This window comes from Typopeltis vanoorti, chromosome 13 (assembly GCF_054136105.1).
Source record: "Typopeltis vanoorti isolate ZY-2024b chromosome 13, IOZ_Tvanoo_1.0, whole genome shotgun sequence".
Taxonomy (NCBI): domain Eukaryota; kingdom Metazoa; phylum Arthropoda; class Arachnida; order Uropygi; family Thelyphonidae; genus Typopeltis; species Typopeltis vanoorti.
The window spans coordinates 70,210,809-70,232,661 of record NC_143561.1 but is presented as its reverse complement, the minus strand read 5'-3'; the positions used below and the strand labels follow the sequence as shown (position 1 = coordinate 70,232,661).

At 35.3% G+C, this 21,853-nt stretch overlaps 1 protein-coding gene across 2 annotated transcripts in view; it reads right to left on the bottom strand.

The window, feature by feature from the left end:
* LOC150100272 (histone lysine acetyltransferase CREBBP-like) overlaps window positions 1–21,853 on the bottom strand; it is a 345,238-nt gene that overhangs the window by 33,931 nt on the left and 289,454 nt on the right. For both annotated transcript variants that reach the window (XM_090403052.1, XM_090403053.1), the window contains exons 21-24: window positions 17,517–17,630; window positions 13,340–13,505; window positions 8,329–8,634; window positions 5,201–5,350 (exon numbers count right to left, since the gene is read on the bottom strand). In XM_090403052.1, the coding sequence (XP_090259178.1) occupies window positions 5,201–5,350; window positions 8,329–8,634; window positions 13,340–13,505; window positions 17,517–17,630 (736 nt within the window). The remainder of the gene's footprint in view (window positions 1–5,200; window positions 5,351–8,328; window positions 8,635–13,339; window positions 13,506–17,516; window positions 17,631–21,853) is intronic.

Sequence of the window (21,853 nt, the reverse complement as noted above, 5' to 3'; positions counted from 1 at the left end):
GACCCTACTTAAGTGGGAAAAGCTGTAGTAGAAGAAGAAGAAGCTGCTACTCTATTATAAAATGTTAGTAAATTATTAAGGCATGACCGACCCTTTACAAAGCCGTTGTTGGCCCGCATACAATATCATATTGTTATCTATCCATTCTTGATAGATAACATTTTCCTTCATTGAGGATGAAGAACTTGGATGTGGCTACAGCCCAAGACAGGAAATCGTGGAGGAGACTCACCACAAACAGTGACCCTACTTAAGTGGGAATAGCTGTAGTAGAAGAAGAAGAAGCTGCTACTCTATTATAAAATGTTAGTAAATTATTAAGGCATGACCGACCCTTTACAAAGCAGTGTTGGCCCGCATACAATATCATATTGTTATCTATCCATTCTTGATAGATAACATTTTCCACCATGCCTGAGATACTAATAGGTCTATAATATGCTACTGCAATCTCAGAACCTCCCTCATGCAAATGAATTATTTTGCCCTCTTTCCACTCCCTTGGAATTCTACCAGAGCTGAAAATTAAATTAAAGAGCTTAGTCCAAGGCATTGCCAGTTTCCTTGCACATTCTCGCAAAACCCTAGCTGATATTCCATCTAATCCCACAGTTGTATTTACATTGAGATTCTGCAATATCCTAAGAACCTTCAATTCATCTGCCTCTGTACCCACACTAGTGTCTGTCTGTCACACAGGTTAAAGCAGTAATATCACTACGATGATATGCCCTAGCAAAGTGGTAACTCAACTATTTTATCTGCCTCTGTCTCCTGTCATCACTCGTTAAGGTTAATCTTCAATAGTCATTCTTCCTCTTACTTGCCACATAATGAAAGAACTCTTTGCGATTTCCTTTGGCCTGCTCAGCTAGATTCTTCTCATAATCTGATTTTGCCTTTCTTGCTATGCTGGTCACTTTTCTTTCCTGAGTCTTGTACTGTTTTCATGAGTTTGCTGCTCACCTTTCTCTCTATATACTCTCCACAGCATTTTCTTTTTCTGCTACTTAATGATATTACTTATCCATCTAACTCCCGTGATTAACCCTCCTTACCGGTATACAAGGTAAGGAGGGTTAATCCTCTAGATGACCCTTAACTATATCTCATGCACTACTAACATTCTTACCCTACAGTGTTTTATGCCACGGTACAGATTAAAGCTTCTTACTAAGCATGTCATAATCACCTGCCTTGTAGTTTCACAAATACCCTTTCTTGATAGAATATTCCTCATGTTTTACAATCGCCCAAGTCAAGATCACATGGTCACTTTCACCAAATGGAGATAATGCTGTTACCTTGGTAATGGATAGCTCTTCTGATCCTATGACCAGGCACAATACTCTCCCAACCTTAGTCTCCTCCATCACATGCTGCCTTAAGTAATTATCTCTTAGCAGGAGTGTAAATTTTATTTCCTTCCTGCTATGTTATCTTTCTTCTTTCCAGTCCATATCTCCATAGCTGAAGTCCCCCATAATAATCACTCGATCTGTACTCATTGTACTAATTTGGCAATGCTTGTCTTCCATATCATCTGTAGAACTCCCTGGCCTATTGCAACAACCAACTGTATATTTTGTCTTACTGGCCTTAATCTCACACCAAATTGCTTCAAATGAACAGCCACCCTCCCACCTGTCTCCATTCTTTTTGGCTACAATTCATCTATCATCAGCAGTACTCCCCCCCCCCATCATCTCTATCTTCCCTGAAAATATTAAACCCTTCACATTCAATATGAATGACTGATCAGTAAGGAAGGAACAACTGGCCACACGGATGCCAGAGATCTGCACTACTGTAACTCCAATGTCTTATTTGTTCACTCCACCATAATGTCTAAAAAAGCGACTGATCATAAATGCAGTCTGGAATTTATTTTCTTGGTATACAGAAGTTATGAGAATAGATTTAACATACTTTTTGTATAGGATGATTCACAAGAATACTGCAACAATATTTCTGTACTTCAAAATGGTTTAGGCACAGAAGTATTAGATCTTACTGTAGCAAACTTATAAGGACCACATAAATAGTTTGTTATAGTGCATTTATGGGGAGTTTGGTTGCGACTTTCAGCAGCTTGTCACAGTAACTTTGCTATAGCCAGATTAACTGTATATGATGCAAGTCAGTGGAGGTTGCTCAGTAACTTATCTGAAAGAAGTTTGAAATGCATTTTGCTAGAAAAGCAATACTTTTGCTTCAGTCCCACTGAAGAAACTTACACAACACTATGAAAATGATGAACCCCTTGATGAAGCGCAAAATAAAGAGCAGGATGGTTAATCTGTTGTAATTTAAGTTCTCTGCATTGTTCTTTGGACGTAAATCTAGTTACCTGTTTATATCCTGCAGATCACTGTCATCTCTTCTCTAAGAGTGGGCATTGGAACAACTCTATTTTTATTCACCTGATTACACAGCAGTGGATACAAATTCAACATAAACATAACCCCATAAAACTTTAGTGGATCCAAATAGTACTCTGTTGCCACTGCTAATATATGAAGCAGCGGCAACACAAGAAAGTAGTTTGCCAAGGTTGGATAAGAATAGTGAATATGTTAAGTCATTAAAAATGTTCAATCTTTAAAATGCCAATGTTAAAGAAGGTATTTTTGAGGAGACCATTTTGAATAACAGACCATAATATATATAAAAAAAGCATGGAATGGTATCAAAAATGCAAGAGCAAAATTTCTTGAGGAGAGGGATAATCTAGATTTCAAAAGCAAAGTTACAAATATGCCAAGAAATAAAATTTTTATTGTAATATCGTCTTGAAGATTCATCTAGCAGAGTATTAAATTGCGAATATAAATGCTTTCATTTTCTTTTCTCATAAATTTATTTTCTTTGTAATTTTAGAAAACAAAGAAACTGAGAGAATAAAGAAATGCATGTTATCAATGTTCCCTCTAATTTTTGCTAGTTTATGTAGCATGAAAAACATTTTCTGTGTTAAGTTTCTGGTCTCAGAGTTAATGTAATATTTCTCATATTAATGTGCCCCTTTTTTGTCTAGCTATAATCTATAAAATCGTGAGCATTAGTTTGTTTAAATCCTTAAAGCTACAAAAACTCATCCCTATTTGCACAGGTTCAAGTGACTGTACTGTATAGATAGCACACACTCTAAACAAATATGTCTCTGCAACTTGCTGAAATCAGCATCAGTTCTCCAAACAGTACAGGATGAAAGTAACTAATCAGAGTGTATTAAGTTGGAATGGGTATATTGAAGTGGAAAAATTACCAATAAATAAGTGACAAGTATTATTTATCATATAATTCATATTAAGTTGGAATGGGTTAGAGCAGTGGTTCTCAAATTGTAGGGCACAAATAGCTTGAAGGGGGGGGGGGGGGTGAGGCATGCTTTCCTACAGATAAAAAACTGCCCTAAATCAGTTTTAAAAATACAGAAAGAAAAACTTTGAATGATACAGGTTTTATTGGCAAGGAATTCCCAACTTTGAGCCAAAAAACATTGAAGATCCTTATTCCTTTTGCAACAACTTATTTATACGAAAAAGGCTTTTCTGCTTTGGCAGCTATAAAGTCAAAGTATCGTTCAAGACTAAATATTGCTAAAGAACTTAGATTGGCCATTTCTGATATTAGACCATGTTTTGATAAACTTTGTTCTCAAAAGCAGGCCCATCCATCACATGACTTTGACATTTAAATGTTTGATTATTTTTACAGAGGAAAATTAAATACTTGTTGGTTAAATATTGTTTCATTTCACTACATATTTTGGTTAATTGCAAATGTAGGCCTACTATTGTGATACTTTATTTATTTTGTGTCATAATAAATAGTATGTAGAAAACACAAAATAAACAATAAAACTTCAAATTTAGTATGACTTCTATTTAGATAAATAAAATTGGCAGGGGGAGGGAGGGGTTGACAATGTTTTTTCTTGTCAGGTGGGGCTCAGAGGTAAAAAGCTTGAGAACCACTGGGTTAGAGCATATTGAAGTGGAGAAATTACCAATAAATAAGTGACAAGTATTATTTATCATATAATTCGTTTTTATAGTAAGTTCAAAAACTACTGACTATAAATTAGAAATTCTGAAAGCAAAAACTTGTATGTGAACACACACTTAGAGGAAACATTGAAAGTTTTCTGGGTTGTGAAAAAAAACCTCACAGCACTCATAAAAATGGATATAATTTTTAATATCAGCATGGCAAATTTAAACTCCATGCATTAGATTTTAACTTATAGGCTATGTTTTTCCCTTCTCATCAAAATTTCCTACAGATGTCTTCATTTCCTAGTTTTCTGCTTAAAACTCAATGAGAACCAATCTTTCCTTTTATGTTGTGCCTCCTCTAAAGACTCAAATAATTCCTCTACTTCTTCCATGTGTCAGATTTTAACTTATAGGCTATGTTTTTCCCTTCTCATCAAAATTTCCTACAGATGTCTTGTATTCATTTCCTAGTTTTCTGCCTAAAACTCAATTAGAACCAACCTTTTCCTTGTGCCTCCTCTAAAGACTCAAAGAATTCCTCTACTCCTTTCTGTCAATTCTGTGAGACCACAAACAAACTGTTCATTAAACAAACACTGCTGAATCTCCCATCCTAAAATTTGTCCACGTCGCTGTACTTGAAATTGCTTCCCATTCATCAGCAAACTAGTCAACAGTCATCATTTCTGTTAAAGCTTTTTTATGTGTTGTTTTCAGAAGGTCAAAATGTTCAAAAATGTTGAATGAAAAAATAACGGTTTTCACAATAATTCTCTCATTCAAAGAACTATTAAAACTTTGTGAGGGGGGGGGGGGGGAGAATAAGAATTTGATCATCTTATCCATATCGGGTTTTAACCTGATGAAAACATACTATATGAACCTATTTTGTTGATCAGAAGCAGAGAAAAAAGCAAAGAATGATTTACTTTTATAAAACTAACCTGTTTTTAATGTTAACAATATATTTGGTGTCATGTATAAATTTTATGCAGAAAGGTTCAAAATTATATATATTTCACACATTTCTGCAATTATTATACACTTAGAAAACTCAATGGCAATTGTAAAAGAAGTTAATTCATAGATTAAAAAAAAAACATCACCATAAATATAAATAAAACACAACACTCATCCAGCTTAATTCGCAATTAACAAATCTTAGAAATTAAAAAATAAGAATAAAGAGAAAAAAATACCTCTTTATGTTTTTCCATTGTAGAATAAATCTTTGCTGACAAATCATTGCCTATATTTGGAAGATTGGATTTCTTGTTATTTTTCCTCTGGTTATTTTTATTCTTGTTAGATTTTTTATTGCGGTTACTTTTTTGACCCTTCTTCTTACCCTAAAAATGCCAGTATTTAAAGTAATAATTTATCAAAACATATTCAAGAGCAATAAGTGAAATGGTGCTATGACTAACTGTCTTATAAACATGCATTTTAATTTTTTTTATAAATAAAGGATATTGTTTTGCAAAAGATAATAAACTGAACAAAGAATTTTAGTGTGTGTGCACGTGAATGAGAGAGACCCACTTTACAAGATTCATGTAGACAGCATCTATTGAGTAGACAGAAGTTAGATGTGAATCTAACAAGACAGTATTCAAACCAATTTCATTGCTTTTAGATTTGTTTAGCATTCTAAACAAATCGAAACTACATAAAAACAATATACCACAAAATAAAATAGCTGCTTTAAAAAGGTTATACAAGAATAAAAAAACTGTGATCACTAAAGCCGATAGGTAATGCCACAGTTATCATGAATGAAGAAGATTACAAAAAAAAAAAAAAAAAAAAAAAAAAAATGCAGGATCTTCTAAGTGACAATTCTACTTATCAAATTATTGATCAAGACCCCACTATGTCTCAAAAGAAAAAAGTAACTTCTTGACAGAAAAGAAATCATCAACAAAATAAAACCTGTTCATATTAAACCACCCCATATTTATGTGGGATGGTTTAACATGAATATATAGTTTAGAATCTATTAGAATTAATAGTCTAATTCCCCCTCTGCCATACACACACAATATTTTTGAATTATTTAAAATTTACTATGCATGCAGGTTACTTTTACATGGCAAGAAAAAAAATCTACAAACAGACTAATGGTACTGCTATGAGAGATACCACCCCTTGAGTTGAAAGAAGGTCAAAGGGTATCATCATCAAATTCCTGACATGTACCCTCAAGGGGTGTACAGAATATGATAGTATTTATACTACATGAAAAATTTACATAATTCTTAACTTCCTATCTACAATTTTCCTCCAAATCAGTCTGTTACTTGTCAAGACTCCAACATTATCAGATCTTATTTTTCTATTGTCTAAGGCACTTTGTACCGTATCAATCCACCTATATCTTGGTCTTCCTCTGGGTCATTTTCCTGCCAACCTGGCAGAGAACACTTGTTGAAATTTCAGTTTCTGACAGGAAAAGTAGGTTTGGGTTTTGCAGACGACATGGCATGGAAGTGAACGTGTTGATGTTAGAACTGAGGCAATGGATACTTGTGAAGTGGATATGGAAGGTTCTGGGATTTGTTGTTGACCACTTGGGACATGCACATTTCCTATGCAGCACCTGTATTCTGGTTTTCATGGTTACTAGTAATAGCACTTGATTTCCACAATAACATTCCTTCTTTATAGTCAATGATCAAGTTGCTGTCAACACTTTAGCATTTTACTTACAGTTGCTGTTGTAGATTATGATGGCATTGTTCCCATCTATATTTGCACAGCAAATATGAAACCAGTGACAATAGAGATCACACACATCATTTTTTTGTGTTGGCAATGTCTAGTTTGCAACTGTGCCACTCTAGGTTAAAGTAAGGTTGGAGAGGGCTCGTATAATGCAATCAGGGGAAAGTGCCTTTAAACTTCTTGATCACTACTGCTATTATATCTGATGTGCCGCTCAGTGTAACAGGTCACTTTTATGAGGTACAGGAAGTTCATTCTGTCCTTTCTTTTTGTTCATGGGTCTGAATCAGTGGCACCTGATGATTTTCTGAGATCAGCATTCATCAGCTAACTGAGTGATATCGTCAATGTATTAGTTTCTACACAAAAGTTGAGAATGACAGTGCAGAGCTTCTTGTTTTTAGCCTCAACTGAGTTGTGTACTGCTGACGCAATTAGGTTGTGGAGTTTGTTACTGTTATAGACAGAGTAAATTTACACTTAAGTACTGATTGTCAAGAAGTTCGAGCTTGTTTTCCATCGAGATGATTTTGCAGGAGAGTCTGTTGTTGACAGTGAGGAAGAACTGCTGACTGACAGTGTGCTTTCCCAAGTTTAGGAGAATGAAGGAAGGCACAATAGACAGAAGAAAATGATTCAGGCTAGTAAACAGTTTATGTGCCAGTTCATCTATATTTGCACAGTAAATGTGAAACCACTGACAATAGAGATCACACACACACACACACACACACACACACACACACACACACACACACACACACACACACACACACACACAGTCCTTTCTTTTGTGTTGGCAATGTCTAGTCTGCAACTGTGCCACTCTAGCAAGACCAGTTGCACTCCGCCACTGTTGAGCTTTGTTGTCACCATCTTTGCTTCATGTAGTAGGCATAATGGGTGCTTGCACATGGATGACATGAAACTCAGAGGAAAAAAAAAAGAAAAAGAACTATTTTGAGAGACTCGAAGTACTTACAGATTTGTCCAGGAATACTGAGTCTCTTATGCTATTTCATTTTACAGAGATTTTGGAGGATAAAATTGGAAAAGCAATAAAAAATAGGAGCAACTTATTACAACGCCCAACCTATGAATAAGTAACGTGGAAGTCCTTATATTAAAAAATTTTCTGTTTACAAGAAACACAGTAGCAGCTGGAAGCTGTGAATTTACCTTGTCTGAATTTAAAGTCAACTACTAGCAAAATCAAAGGGATTGTAAATTTCCAGAAATGTGAAGTAAACAGATTTATTGTGGATATGGAGGTAGAATGCCATTTTTGCTTTGTAAATTTAGTATAATAATGTTTAAAAGTAAAAGTGTATGACAGCATATAGCAAATTTTATTAAGTATGTGAAGAAAAAATAAATAAAAGAATCAACCATCCATGACAGACCATTTTGTAAACCCTAATGTGAACCATGCAATGAAATATGACATTAACATTATCTGCTTCATACTAAGTCCTAATCAGAAAGATGGAAAACATTTATCTAGAAGGGTTTATGCAGAATAAATTCATGCAGATATTCAAAAAATTTAAATACAATTATCATAATTAATATTTTAATATTATATAAATAATTATATATTTACATCAATTACTATTCCTTCTTCACCAGTTGTTGCATCACCACTACTTCCACCAGCTGCTCCTCCACTGCCACTTGTTGTTCCTCCAATTCCATTTCCTTCACTAGACGTTTCAGAAGCAGCAGCAGCGGCGGCGGCGGCAGCTGCTGCCGCCGCTGCTGCTGCAGAAGCTTCAGCCTTTCTTTTTTCTTCTTCTTGATCTAACTCTTTTATACTTTCTTCTAAAACATTTGGCCAAAAATCCCCCTCAAAATATGGCAATTGAGCAGCACTACTTAATTTATCTTCAGTTGCTTGTTTTAAAATATCCTATAAAGAAAGTCAAACCTTTATATAAAGAAACAGAGAAACATATTTAAAAAAAAAAAAAATAGTTAAATGAGTTATATTACACTTACAAAGAAATTTCTCATTTATTTAAAAAATGTGCAAAAGAGGATTAAAATTAAAATAGCGTCAAGATGAGAACCAATGCAAGTTGAGCATGGCACGTATTTACCAGCCGCTTTGTCTTCAGAAGAAGTAATTTCTGCACAAAAATGACTAAGAAAGGAAACACAGTGATGCAATGAAATAAGAGACAAGCACCGTTCATTAAAATACATATATTTAAACTTAGTGTGATATCACTTCAAATAACAATCCATCTACTAGTGTGCTGCCCTACAATATTTCTATATAACTCATGTTTTGAAGCCTGTATAAAAGTTCTTTACATTTCCTGAAGGGATCAAAACCAGATCTTTCCAAATGAAGAGCATGTGTCTTTTTTTTTGCTTCAAATGTGCTGCTAAGGAGCTAGTATTAATGCAGTGAAAGAAAAAAATGGATTTTGAAGCTTTTCTCCTAATATCATGACATGACATGACATAACACACACACACACACACACACACACACACACACACACACACACACACACACACACACACACACACACACACACACACACACACACACACAGAGGGCATTTTCCATGAAAAATATTAAAAAACTCTCCACTATTTAAATATGATAATCAACCAGCTGAAGTTTTCTCAGTATGAATGAATTTAGGAGATAATGGAAAATTAAGATATCTGCTTAATAAAATGCTTGCTTTTGTTTAATGAGAATTGCGAAAGATGATTAATCTTTTTTAAACTCTCATCATGTGTTGACACCTGTACACTAATGTCTGATGTTTTACAATTTGCTGTCATCTGAGAATCAAATTTCAACATGAATTGACTTAATGCCAGTATATCTTAAAGAAAGACACTCAGCAGTTTAAATAATACTTTTTTTCCAACTGTAAAATCTTTTTACATTTGTGCTCAACTGGACTGGGATTCTTTGACTTGTTCTGTCAGTAACATTCATTCCATACATAAATAAGTGCATTGTGCTTTCCTTGACATGAATGAAATGACACTGATTATTGTTGCACCCTGACTTTGGAAATATGAACCTTAGTTTTTAATTGAAGGTTTGTTCATTTGAAGATTGAATAACTGAGAGATTACTGTATAATAAAATCCCACATTAGTGACAATTTACTGAAAAGAAACACTGACTATAATTTGGCAATGACTTCACTGGAATATACTACACTGATAGACAGTCGGATAAAGTTTTATAGTATATCAGACTGTCTATCAGAGTAGTATATCCCAACCACTTTCAAGTGGTTGAAATGCATGAAACTTAAGAATTTCTTCAGTTCTAAAGATTTTATGTAATTCAATAACAACTTGCCTGAGAGTCCACGAAGTCTACAAATCAGAACTATAATGGCCAGGAAAGAGAAACATAAGACATATCACATATCCACAACAAATGTGGAAAATCAGATCTGGCTGATTATACCATTGCTACTAACTACACAAATAACCGGCAAGGAACCCAACTATTAGACTGTACTGCGATGTGCTTGGGACAACAGAAAAATTTAAGGCTATCATCACCTTTACTTAACCTAAACGAACACGGTAGCATCAAGATTTCAAAAAATTTAGCCTGCTAAAATCAAACCTCATAAATCTGCCACTTCTCCATAAATACCAAGACAAAGTGCCTAGAATAATACCCACCAAAGTATATACAATTTTGATGGTATGAAGTACATGAAGTGAGTATGTGTGCACTCTAGACATACTTGGGAAACGAAGGAATGTGATCTAGAGTTAGTTCCAATTCTGAGTCACCTATTTATGCTTTCATATTCCACTGATTATGTAAGCTGCAGCATGGAAATTACCCAATATACAACCTATTCCTAAGGAGGATGACAAATCCTTATTATAAAACTACCACCCAATTTCACTTACCTCGATTCTTTCTATAAAAAAAACAGTAATGGAGAGAACCATCAACATTCAACTCCTATGGTACTCTGACAGAGCTCAAGTAATAAATGACTGCTAGTATGAATTCCACACTGTCAATCAACAGGGAATCTGATTAACTTGGTATCTCTTCTGGGACAGCCAGATCCAGAAGAGATACCCAGACCTCAATAAAGGTCTAAACCAGTCAAGATAGTGGCCTTTCCATAATGCATAATCTTAGTTCTTTCTAAAAAACAGTAATGGAGAGAACCATTTTCCAAATTTCCCATAATGCATAGCATGCATTATATGCATCTGAAAGCATGTGTCTTTGCATTATGGAAGTCATTAACCTCTATGTACACTAAGTTAGCTTTTCATTAGGACCCTCCCCCCAAATTTACACATTCGGTTCGATAACAAAGTATCATGATATCAATATCACGTGTGGCTATCATAAATCGGCATACATATCCTCTGTATGTAATCAGTAAGCATTTGCCAGTCATGGGAAAACATGGTGACGTTGGCCAATTTGACCACAGGCAGATAGTTGGGACATGGAAGACAGGTGACAGTTTATCAGAAACAGCTGCACTTGTTGTTTGCTCCTGTATCAAGAGTGTACCAGGACTAGATTAACCATGAAATCCTGGTATCTCAGCAACAACATGCAACAGTCATACAGCTCACCCACCAGTACAACAGCAGGGCAGTTTGACACATTTTCACATGCACCTTGGTTTGCCTGGAGTCCCACAGATGGAGACCAACAAGGGTATTCATGATGACAGCCAGGCATCGCAAACAATGCCTAGCATTAGGCAAGGAGCGTTGACATTGGACCCTCAACAGATGGCAGAAAGTCGCTTGGAGTGATGAGTGTTTCTGCTGTACCATCATGCTGATGGCCAGGTTCGCATTTATTGTAAACAGCGTGAAGCCCTGTCCCTTGGTTGTACAGTTGGGGTTCAACAGGCCAGTGGAGGTGATGTTATGTTCAGGGGAGCTTTTTTTTCTGGCACGCCTTAGTTCCATTGGTTATCATCCCACAGACACTGAATGGTGAATGCTACAGGGACCTGTTAGCCGACCATCTCCATCCATATCTGCAGGTCTACCCTGAATGCAGTGCCAAATTTCAACAGGACAATGCACCTTGTCATCAAGTTTGTACAACTACTGAGTGGTTGAAGGAACACAACAAATTCGCCACATTGCCTTGGACCCCAAATTCCAATGACTGTAATCCAACTGAACATGTGGGATATGCTAGAATGGGATGTGAGAATTAGTGATCCTCCTCTTCCACGGAATGAGCGTGAACTGATGGAATTGCTGCAGCATACATGGGTCAAGTTATGCATGAAAGATGTTCAACACCTTGTGGAATCTGTTCCTAGGCATCTGTGAGCCATGAGTGCACAGAGAGGTGGACTAATGCATTATTAATGCAAAACTAATTCAATGTACAAGCAGTCTAGTTTTGAAGATACTTCACATACATGCAAACTTTGTTTCTTACACTTGGATAAAGGGTTAAATATAAGAATATAATACAAGAGTATAATTTTTTAGCCTAAGTTTCATTTAAACTATAACCAAGTAAAAAAATTATTTGTAAATCTGCTTAACTATGTCATCAATCTTTGGACAAATGACAATGAACAATATGGTGTGTCCCATGTGGTCACTCTTGATATCTCCAAAGCTTTCAATAGGGTATGGCACAGTTATTATGTAAGCTCTCAAATATTAAGTAAGCACCCATCATTTAGACTGTGGTTCCTAAACTTATTTGGCTAACTGTCCCCTTTTCCCCAAAAAAGTTATTCACCCCCCCCCCCCCCGCTAATACTTTTCATTCAGAGTACTATATTTTAATAATAAAGGTCAAAGTCAAAGTTCCAAAGCAAAGTCAAACAGCATCTCTATGCAAGTAGTCTGCAAGTCTAGTTATGAAGATACTTCACATGCAAACCTTTGTTTGCTCATCTAAATGTCAGCAAACAAAAATTAACATAAGAATATAACTTCTCATCAAGTACAACCTAAATAACAGTATTACTGGCATTTATAAAATACTACACTGTGAATTTTTATATAGCATTACAAACCTATTCAATTACACAATTTTGAGATCTATAAATTATCATAAATATGATTATGGTGTAAATTTAACTGAATTTATCAGCAATCAAAAACAGTTAATAACTTTTATTCCCTCATAAAGAGTAGGTGAGGCCTTTTAACACTATCTAGCTTTTGGAGATAGCTGACTGAGTGGGCAGTTCAATCTCCACCAGTAGCCAATCAGAGATAGTGGGCCCATGATTATCATTAATTATAAGCTGCAAATGATGAAGAGACAGACAAACAAGTGTTGTCATCTCTTGGTACCTAATCCTAACACGCAGTAACAGGATATGTTACTGTGTGAAATAACGTGGGTTCTATGGTCGATTTTCTTGAGTTTACAGGACAAAAAAAAACTGCTTGCCTGTGCCCGAGATTGACCAACTTGGGAACCAGTCAAAGAAAGGCTTAGAAAAAGTTCCAGTCAGCGACTAGACTTGACCTTAAGTCTATTTTCGTGTGGCCTAGTGCAGAGGATGAAAGCGCCACACAGACCTCCTGCATTTATAATAATAATATGTTAATTATGTATTTATATATTAACAAAGAGGGCTTATACCCATTCTTACCTTATATTCTACAACTATTCTCTCCAATATACCTTTATCAAGCATCTTTTTGTACCATTCCTGAAGTCTCTTCGGTTTTGGTATTTTTTGTTCTGGTGGGTGACAGTGGAAGATATAGTCATCACCTTCACTAGGAGGACATGCCCAGATATGTGCCATACAAAATCTGTAAACAGAAATGGGAAAAGGGATATTAACTAGCACTAACTACATTCAGGAAAATGTATTTCTCAAATTTTTATAGCTGTTGAAATAATTCAAGATGTTTCTGGAACAAAAACTGCATAGAATGAAATGAAAATAAATTTACACAGTTAATTATTTACATGCTGATATTTTGCCAGCTCAAGCTAGCATTATCAAAGGAACTTTAAAGACACAGCAAAGATCGAGAATGAAATGACCTTCAGAACACAGACAATCACATATATGGAGAGTGACAATGGCAATTTCTGAGTGTATTCTTCTGTAATTGCATGTGATTGGCTCATTGACATATCCCATCACCAAATAATCATGGATGATCACTGTGGACAGTACTACTGTTACCCTCCATAAACATGACTGCCATCATTCTCGAGGTCATTTCATTCTCAGCTGGTGAAATTTTGACATGTAAATAAGTGATTTAGTTGGTAAATTATTTATTTTCATTCCAGTTCCACATAGATTTTGTTCCAGTTGCTGCCCATCACTTACAGTAACTTTCAATTATAGCAAACTTTGAAGCTTTCATTTATCAGCATTTATTTTGTTGAATATTAGAGTTCTGTAGAAACTTTGGGGGATTGAACAGACAATACTGATGGTAGAATCATAGTAAAATGAAATAAGAAAATGGAACTTGACATCTACATCCAAGAATATACAGTGACTGGAACTAATCTAAGGTGGTATGATCACATCAACAGAATGACAAAGAAAGGTTTAGCAGGGCAAAAGACACAGATGAAAACTAAGATCTTGGTGGATTGACAGTTAACAGAATGTCATTTATACAGTACTATCATAATATTGTACATACCCTGCAAAGGTATAAAACATCAGTTATGGGGGAAAGAAAAAAGGCATTCCATAAATACTGAATAACTTGTAAAAAGGAGCTTACCCAATGCAGAATGGATGCAATATACACTCGGAGAGCTCGATTGCACAACAGAAACACAGACTAGAAGGAGCATGCTACCAAATGAGCAGTAATTTCTATGTTAATAATGGAAGATTTCTGCTCACTGGATTATCCATTTAACTACAATGATGTTAGATTACACAATACAGCAATACTACATTGACTGGAGTTGAATTCTCAACTATCAACGTGCTGTGGTTTTCCAGAGAACTATAATGATGTCTGTGATGAAGTTATATTATTCAATGAACTCTATCAAGTGGTGATATTTCTGTTCAAATTTGACAAGTATATCAAAAGTTATAAAACATTTTATTAAAAATCTAACTTATTTTAGCTTATATACTTCAGACAAATGAATTTATTTGGCTCAGTTTTGCATATTAAATAGTCACTGAAACAAAAAACTGAAAGTTTTTGTTTCAATGACTTTACAGAAGTAGTTTTCACGTACATCTTAAATTTTATTAAATTCAATCCAGTCAGAATAAAGTTATTGTGTAATACATAATCTCAACATGTTTTGTCTCTATGTTCCTATAAATGGTAGGAATGAAACCAAAACTGGAAATGCTTAAAAATTTTTGTAAAGAATTTCAAATACTACCAAATTTAAGTAAAATCTATCCACCCAGAGTCATGGAATAACTCATGTACAAATGGACAGATGAGTCTCATAAATACATATGCAGTTTGTAAAACCCATCTAAAAATGATTATTAACATGTTGACTGCCAACTAAGAGTTATATTGGATTTTTCTGTACTGAATATTAGTATACTAGTTCCACAATCCCTACCCATGCATGACCAGAAACTTTCAACCAGTAATATAATCACACGGGCTCTGAAAATATTTTTACTAAAGCAAAGCTCATAGTTACAGTAACAAAGTGAAAATTTTTTCAATTATATATTTTTGAAGAGAAAATACTACCAACCTAATGGGATAGGTAGCAAGATTGCAAGTTAGGCCAATGAATGTATAAAAAAAGCTTTAGTGGCAAAACAACTAGCATTCTCTTGAAAAGTAACCTATAAATATGCAGAGCAGTAACTAACGTAGTTTCAGATATCACTTAATGGTTAAAGCTAGATAAATGGGGGGAATGCAGATAGCTGACCAAAGATTCTGACCGAGTGTCCAAATCTCACCTTCTCATGAGGCATACCATTATTAAGGACACTAAAGGAATGAAGATAGCCTGTCAATTCTGGATAAATTACATTCTATACTGGCTTAATCACAAACAAAAATGATGATTACATTATTGAAATGTCAAGCTGATTAGGACAATGTCCAGTTCAACAAAATCCTGCTGTTTTTATCAGAGTCAAGACAAGCAGTGTCTTGTCAAAAAAAGCTTAACACTGAAACAAACCCAACATTAATGAGCTGAAAACAGGCATATAAAATTTATCAATGAAAAAGAAGTGGAACCAGCAGATGTTGATATAATTGGTGCTAGTAAAGAAGAAAAGAATAACAAGTGAGTTAAATAAGTGATCAAGATATAAAAGGAGCATCTATGAAGATAAATTTCTAAATGGCAGACAATTTCAAGTACAGTGACACAAATTTCAAAACAAAATTTAGAGAGTTATTTGCTTTTGATTTCACAGAAGGTTCCAGTATGGAAAGTAGGGGAATTCTTTGAGTCCATTATAATGGGTACCTGATAAAAAGCCGATTCCTGCTGGAGATCTAAACAGCAGAGTGGGAAATGATTATCAGGCATACAGAAATCTTTTGGGAAAATCTAAAGAAAAGAGTAGTAATTACGATGGTAAGTACCTGCTGGATTTCTGTTCAAAAAATAGACCAGTCATCAATAGCACTATGTTCTAACATAAATATATGCATAAATTCACCTATATATAAAACCTTAAACAAGAAAAAAAAGCTTAACAAATTCAAGAATGTGAAAACAGGAATAATCAAAGATGGTATACAGTTATGTATACAGAATTGAAAAGGTTAGCAAAACAGGTGTTTGATAACTATTCAGACAAAAAATGAAAATCTAGATGAATTGATACAGTTAGCATTGTATCAAGATCAGAATTTTGACAAACAGATTAAATGGGAACAGAACTGTTGATAAGCTAATTGTGTAAATATAATCATAGAGTACTATCATAATATCCTGTATGCTCCCTTCTGGAACATATCATAAATTTGATGATAATATAACTTCAATAGTAACTTACTTTTTTAATTTCAGATGAAATTATGCTTTTATTACTTTCAGATAAGTATCATAAGAATACCAATCATGTACTGCTCATAAAGCTGTCATCTTTGTCCATCAATATTCTTAATCATGAAAGAAAATTCCTCCAACTTTCACAATAACAAATGCCATTATGTCTAGTAGATATTTGAGAACTGAATTAATGACACTCAATGAAGTCAGTTTATTAAAACAATTTTATTCAATAACTTGACAAAATCAGAAACAAACAATAATACTGAATGTTATCAAAAGAAAGAATATTAAAAGTAATACTATGGCACATGCATATAATAAGAGATAAAATATAAAGCCTGTAATCTCTCTCTCTCTCTCTCTCAGTGCTAAAGAAGATCCCTCCCCCACCTTTGGTGGAAGAAGGGTTGGGTCTACTTCTAGCAATTCAGCCCATGTTGAGAGAGTGTATACCTACATGTATGAATGAATAAAGAACATCATAAACATCTAGCCCAAGGCTGGATTCAAGCCCACAGCCTTTTGGCTGAAGAGCAGATAAGCCTAACCACCTTGGCCAGTAGATAAATAGATAAATGCATATTTTATATTTTCATAACCCGATTGCTAGAAGTAGCAATCGGGTTATGAAAATTAATAAAAAATATTTATTAAAATAAAACCATATGCTAATCCTTCAGTAAATTGACTAAAGTGTGGACTGACTAATATTTGAAGCATATGACTGAAATTTGAAGCACTAAAAAAACAAAGTATGTAATATACTTTTTTTTTTTAGTGCAAGCACTGAGAAGTTTCACTGAATAAATGAAGATAACAGAAAATACCAAAAGACTTACCCAAGTTGCTTAGCATAATCTAAATATCCCAATAAAATTTCATGATAGACAGCAGTCCTAAACTGTTTGGGTCTGAAGAAATAAACACTGTCTAAATATGCAATGTAGACTCTCCTAAAAAAATAAAACAAAACAAATGCAGTTTTTTGAATGTCGTTACAAACTTTTCAAAATTCTTGAAATATGAAAACAGTAACACACCACAGAATGCTATAAAGAGGGATTATTTATTAATTATTATCAATCCTCATTTGTTATGAGATTTTTTCTATAATGATTTTTTTCTATTTCCTATGGTTTTTATATATGCACAAGTGTTCAATTCCGATTGGTGCAATGACTTTTAACTGTTTCTTTCAGAATCCGAAAAAATCACTGACTAAAGACCAAATACAAAATATACACATTTAATAAAACAAAAACAATATATACACTTCAAATAAAATTACACAACTAACTACAAAATTAACTGGATCCAAGGCCTTTAAAATAAACTTACACTTTAGAGATCACCCATTCTCTGACTCATTCTATTACTGGCTTGTTTAACATATACTTAATCACGTCTACTAGACTAAACACCTTGTTTACACAATAACAAAATGTTCATAGTTTCTTTGTTAAGGTATAAGAATCTTATACTTTTTCCAAAGATATAAGATTCTATTCTTCTTTTCCATAGAATCCTTTCTCATCACCCTTATGTAGCACACATTATTCCTCCTGACTCTGAAATATAAATATTCTGAATTTACCGAAGTATAAGTACTCTTATTTCATGCACTTCAATTTTGTTAATTTTTTGTACCAGCAAAAAAAGGTTTCTTCTACTGCTTTATTTAAGTTGCTAAATTCCGTCTCCTTTTCCAGGTAGATCTGGCATCCTTAAGACAGATGAAATTTTCCAATCAGCATTTCCTTTCCTCGAACATTTCTATAGAACATCAATTCAATATTTTCTTTTATTTACCAATAAAGGAGGTCCTCAACCTACGTCGTCCTCGACATGCATCGTTTCAACTTTACGGCGGTAATCCCATAAATAATTTTAAAAATAAATTTCGACTTGAAGCAGCGTGACGTAAAATGCAAATGTCGCGGGCGAACTTGTTTGTGAGTGTGGCAGAAGAATAAGGCGGTAAGCGGCATTTATTTGGGAGAGGTTGTGTCGCTTTGGTCCCAGCATACACTCTTTGGGTACCGCATGCTTTGTTTACATCCGCTCTCTCACTTTTCTGTTTGTATTTTTTTGCAACTTTTTACCCTTCAATATGGCTCCCAAACGTAAGGCAGACTCTTCCGATGTGTGTCGAAGAAAAGGAAAGCCATTAAATTAGAAGTGAAATTAGACATTATTAAAAGGGCAAAAAAAGGGAGAAATGCCAACGAACATTGGGCACGCATTGAACTTCGACATATACCACAGTCAGGACTATTATCAAGGATAAAGTTCGCATCCTTGAACACGTGAAAGGATTGGCGCCCATGAAATCGACTTGATTATGAAAAAAAAAAAAAACGCAGTAGGCTCATGACTGAGATGGAAAGGCTTCTTGTTCTTTGGCTGGAGGACTAGCATCAACGCCACATCCCAATTAGCCTCATGTTAATTCAAGAAAAGGCGAAAAGATTGTTTGAGGCATTGAAAAGGGGGGGAAACGAGTGCAGAGTTTAATGCTAGTAAAAGTTGGTTTATGCGGTTTAAGGCTCGGGGCAATTTACATAACCTTAAGGTGCAAGGTGAAGCTGCTAGTGGTGATGATAAAGCAGCTGGTGAGTTTCCTGAGGGGTCAGCTGAGATAATAAGGGAGGGGAGCTACAGTGCTCAACAAGTGTTTAATGTGGACGAGACAGGCCTATTTTGGAAACGTATGCCTAATCGTACCTATATCGCCAACGAGAAGAAGGCAGCACCAGGCCATAAAGCTGGTAAGGAGAGACTGACTTTGCTTCTTGGGGCTAATGCTGCTGATGACTTAAAACTGAAAAACTGAAGCCCTTGTTGGTCTATCAGGCTGAAAATCCAAGGACACTAAAGGGCATTTGGAAGGGTCAACTGCCTGTTATCTGGAGGTCCAATAAGAAGGCATTGGCGACACTTCAAATCTTCGAGGATGAATGGTTTACAACTATTTTGTGCCAGAAGTTCAGAGGTACCGTACAGCCAAGGGGCTGCCCTTTAAGGCATTGTTAGTGCTAGACAATGCCCCCTGGTCACCCTAATGTTAAGGTGGTTTACCTTCCACCAAACACCACAGCCCTTTTGCAGCCTATGGACCGGGGTGTTACTGCCTTCCTTTAAGGCTTACTACCTCCGTAGGACATTTGCTATGGCTTTCAGGGAAACTGAAAAAGACAGGAATTTAACCCTTAAAGACTTTTGGAAATTGTATAGCATTTATAATGCCATACAAAACATTGAGCATGCTTGGGATGAAGTGAAGCCGACAAATTTGAATGGTGTGTGGAAAAAACTGTGTCCCCAGTTTGTGAATGATTTCCATGGCTATGAGGAGATAGTTGAGGCTGTCACAGAGAAGGTTGTCACCCTGGGAAGCAGATGAATTTGGAAGTGGAGGCTGAAGATGTCACAGAGCTTCTGGCATCTCATGGGGAGGAGTTGGCAGCAGAAGACCTCATTCAGTTAGAGAAGCAGCTGATTGAGGAAGAGGAAACGGTTCCAACCCCTGAACCCAGGAGATTCACCACCAAGGGCTTGGCAGAAGATTTTGCCCTCATTGAGGATGGGCTGGCCAAGTTTGAGGCTGAGGATCCCAACACTGCCAGGTAGTACACATAGATCTTCCGAGTGGGGGGGGGGGGGTGTTATGGATTGTCTGCAGTGTTATAGGGAGATATATACAAGGAGAAGAGGATGGTATCATTCCAGACTAGCCTGGAAAGTTTTTTCACGAAGGTAGAGAGGCCTGCAGCAGGTGCTGGTACCTCAACTCTCTCTTCGGTTCCTCTTCCAGGCTCTCCATCTTCTTCAGTTGCACCTGCTGCAGCCTCTTCTGACTCTCCTGCCTCCTCCTTCCATTAAGTCAGTCTCTCCCTCCTTGCAAAGCCTCTTCGAGTGTGCAAGCCAACCACAGGATAAAAAGGTAAAGAATTGTTTTTTTTTTTTTTTTTTTTTTTTTTTTTTAATCACCCGTGCAATCCCCAAAGTTTCATTTGTCATTTTGGGGATTGTTCTCATTTTTATGTTTATTTTTTATTACAGTTTCATTTTTTTTTCATTTTTCTGTACTATACAGTAATTATGTTCTCCCTTTCATTTTCCTATGGCCTAGTTCTGTTTCTTGTACGTATGACTTTAGGGTGTTTTAGGTTAGGTAAGTAACTTAGGCTATGGTAATTCCGACTTGCATCAAAAATCACCTTATATCGGTTCGTAGGAACAGATCTCCGACGTAACTTGAGGACCCCCCCCTGTACTTATTTACAGTCTTAACTCTTCCACTTTAAAGGCTCACAGTGTTACGATTCCTTTTCAGAATCCTCTATTAATATTTTCCCCACTGTCACTTACAACTAAATAAACTTCGGCAAGCATGTGCACTCCATGAAATTGGCAAGCAAGAAGTTAGGTATAATGGCTGACGTATCGTCTCCGTTAGCATTACGAGAAAGTCTTTACAAAACACAGCACTTAATAATTTTAAAACACAATAAAATTTCTGAAAGTAACACAACTATCCAAATCTAGTAAGTACATAATTTTTTTTAACTTCACATTTCATTTTGACGAAATAACATCAATAACGGGCACATCGCAAGTGCCGACAATACGCATTATGAAATCAAAACTAATAAGTACTAACATAAACAATTTGTAAAAATATTCATGATTTTAAAATTATGACTGTTTTTAGAAGACATTCATTTAACAATAAGATGTATCTGGAGTGATGCTATTTTGACATTCAATGCAGTGGCAGTTGCTTTCAAAATATTATGCTTAATGATTGAAAAATTATGTTATTAGGTGTTTAAATTTAAGATTATGCAACTAATATACCTGTGTTCAAAGGCAGGTCTAAGTTGGTTTCCTGGGAGAAAACACCCGAGTTGTCAGAAGAAAAATTCTGCCAACATTATCCGAGACCCTGATCTTTCCAGTCAAGAAAGTTTTACCTGTAATTACATTAGCAACATTTGATGTTGCAATGCAATTTTAGTAGAAAGAGAACGATTATACCACTCTTATGGGATTAAGAATGTGATTCCTATCAACTGAATGTTGTAATGATCAAAAAGGACTTCAGACAGACATAATATATGACATAATACTCACATGAGCTGATATTTTCAGCTCAAATCACTACAATACCACC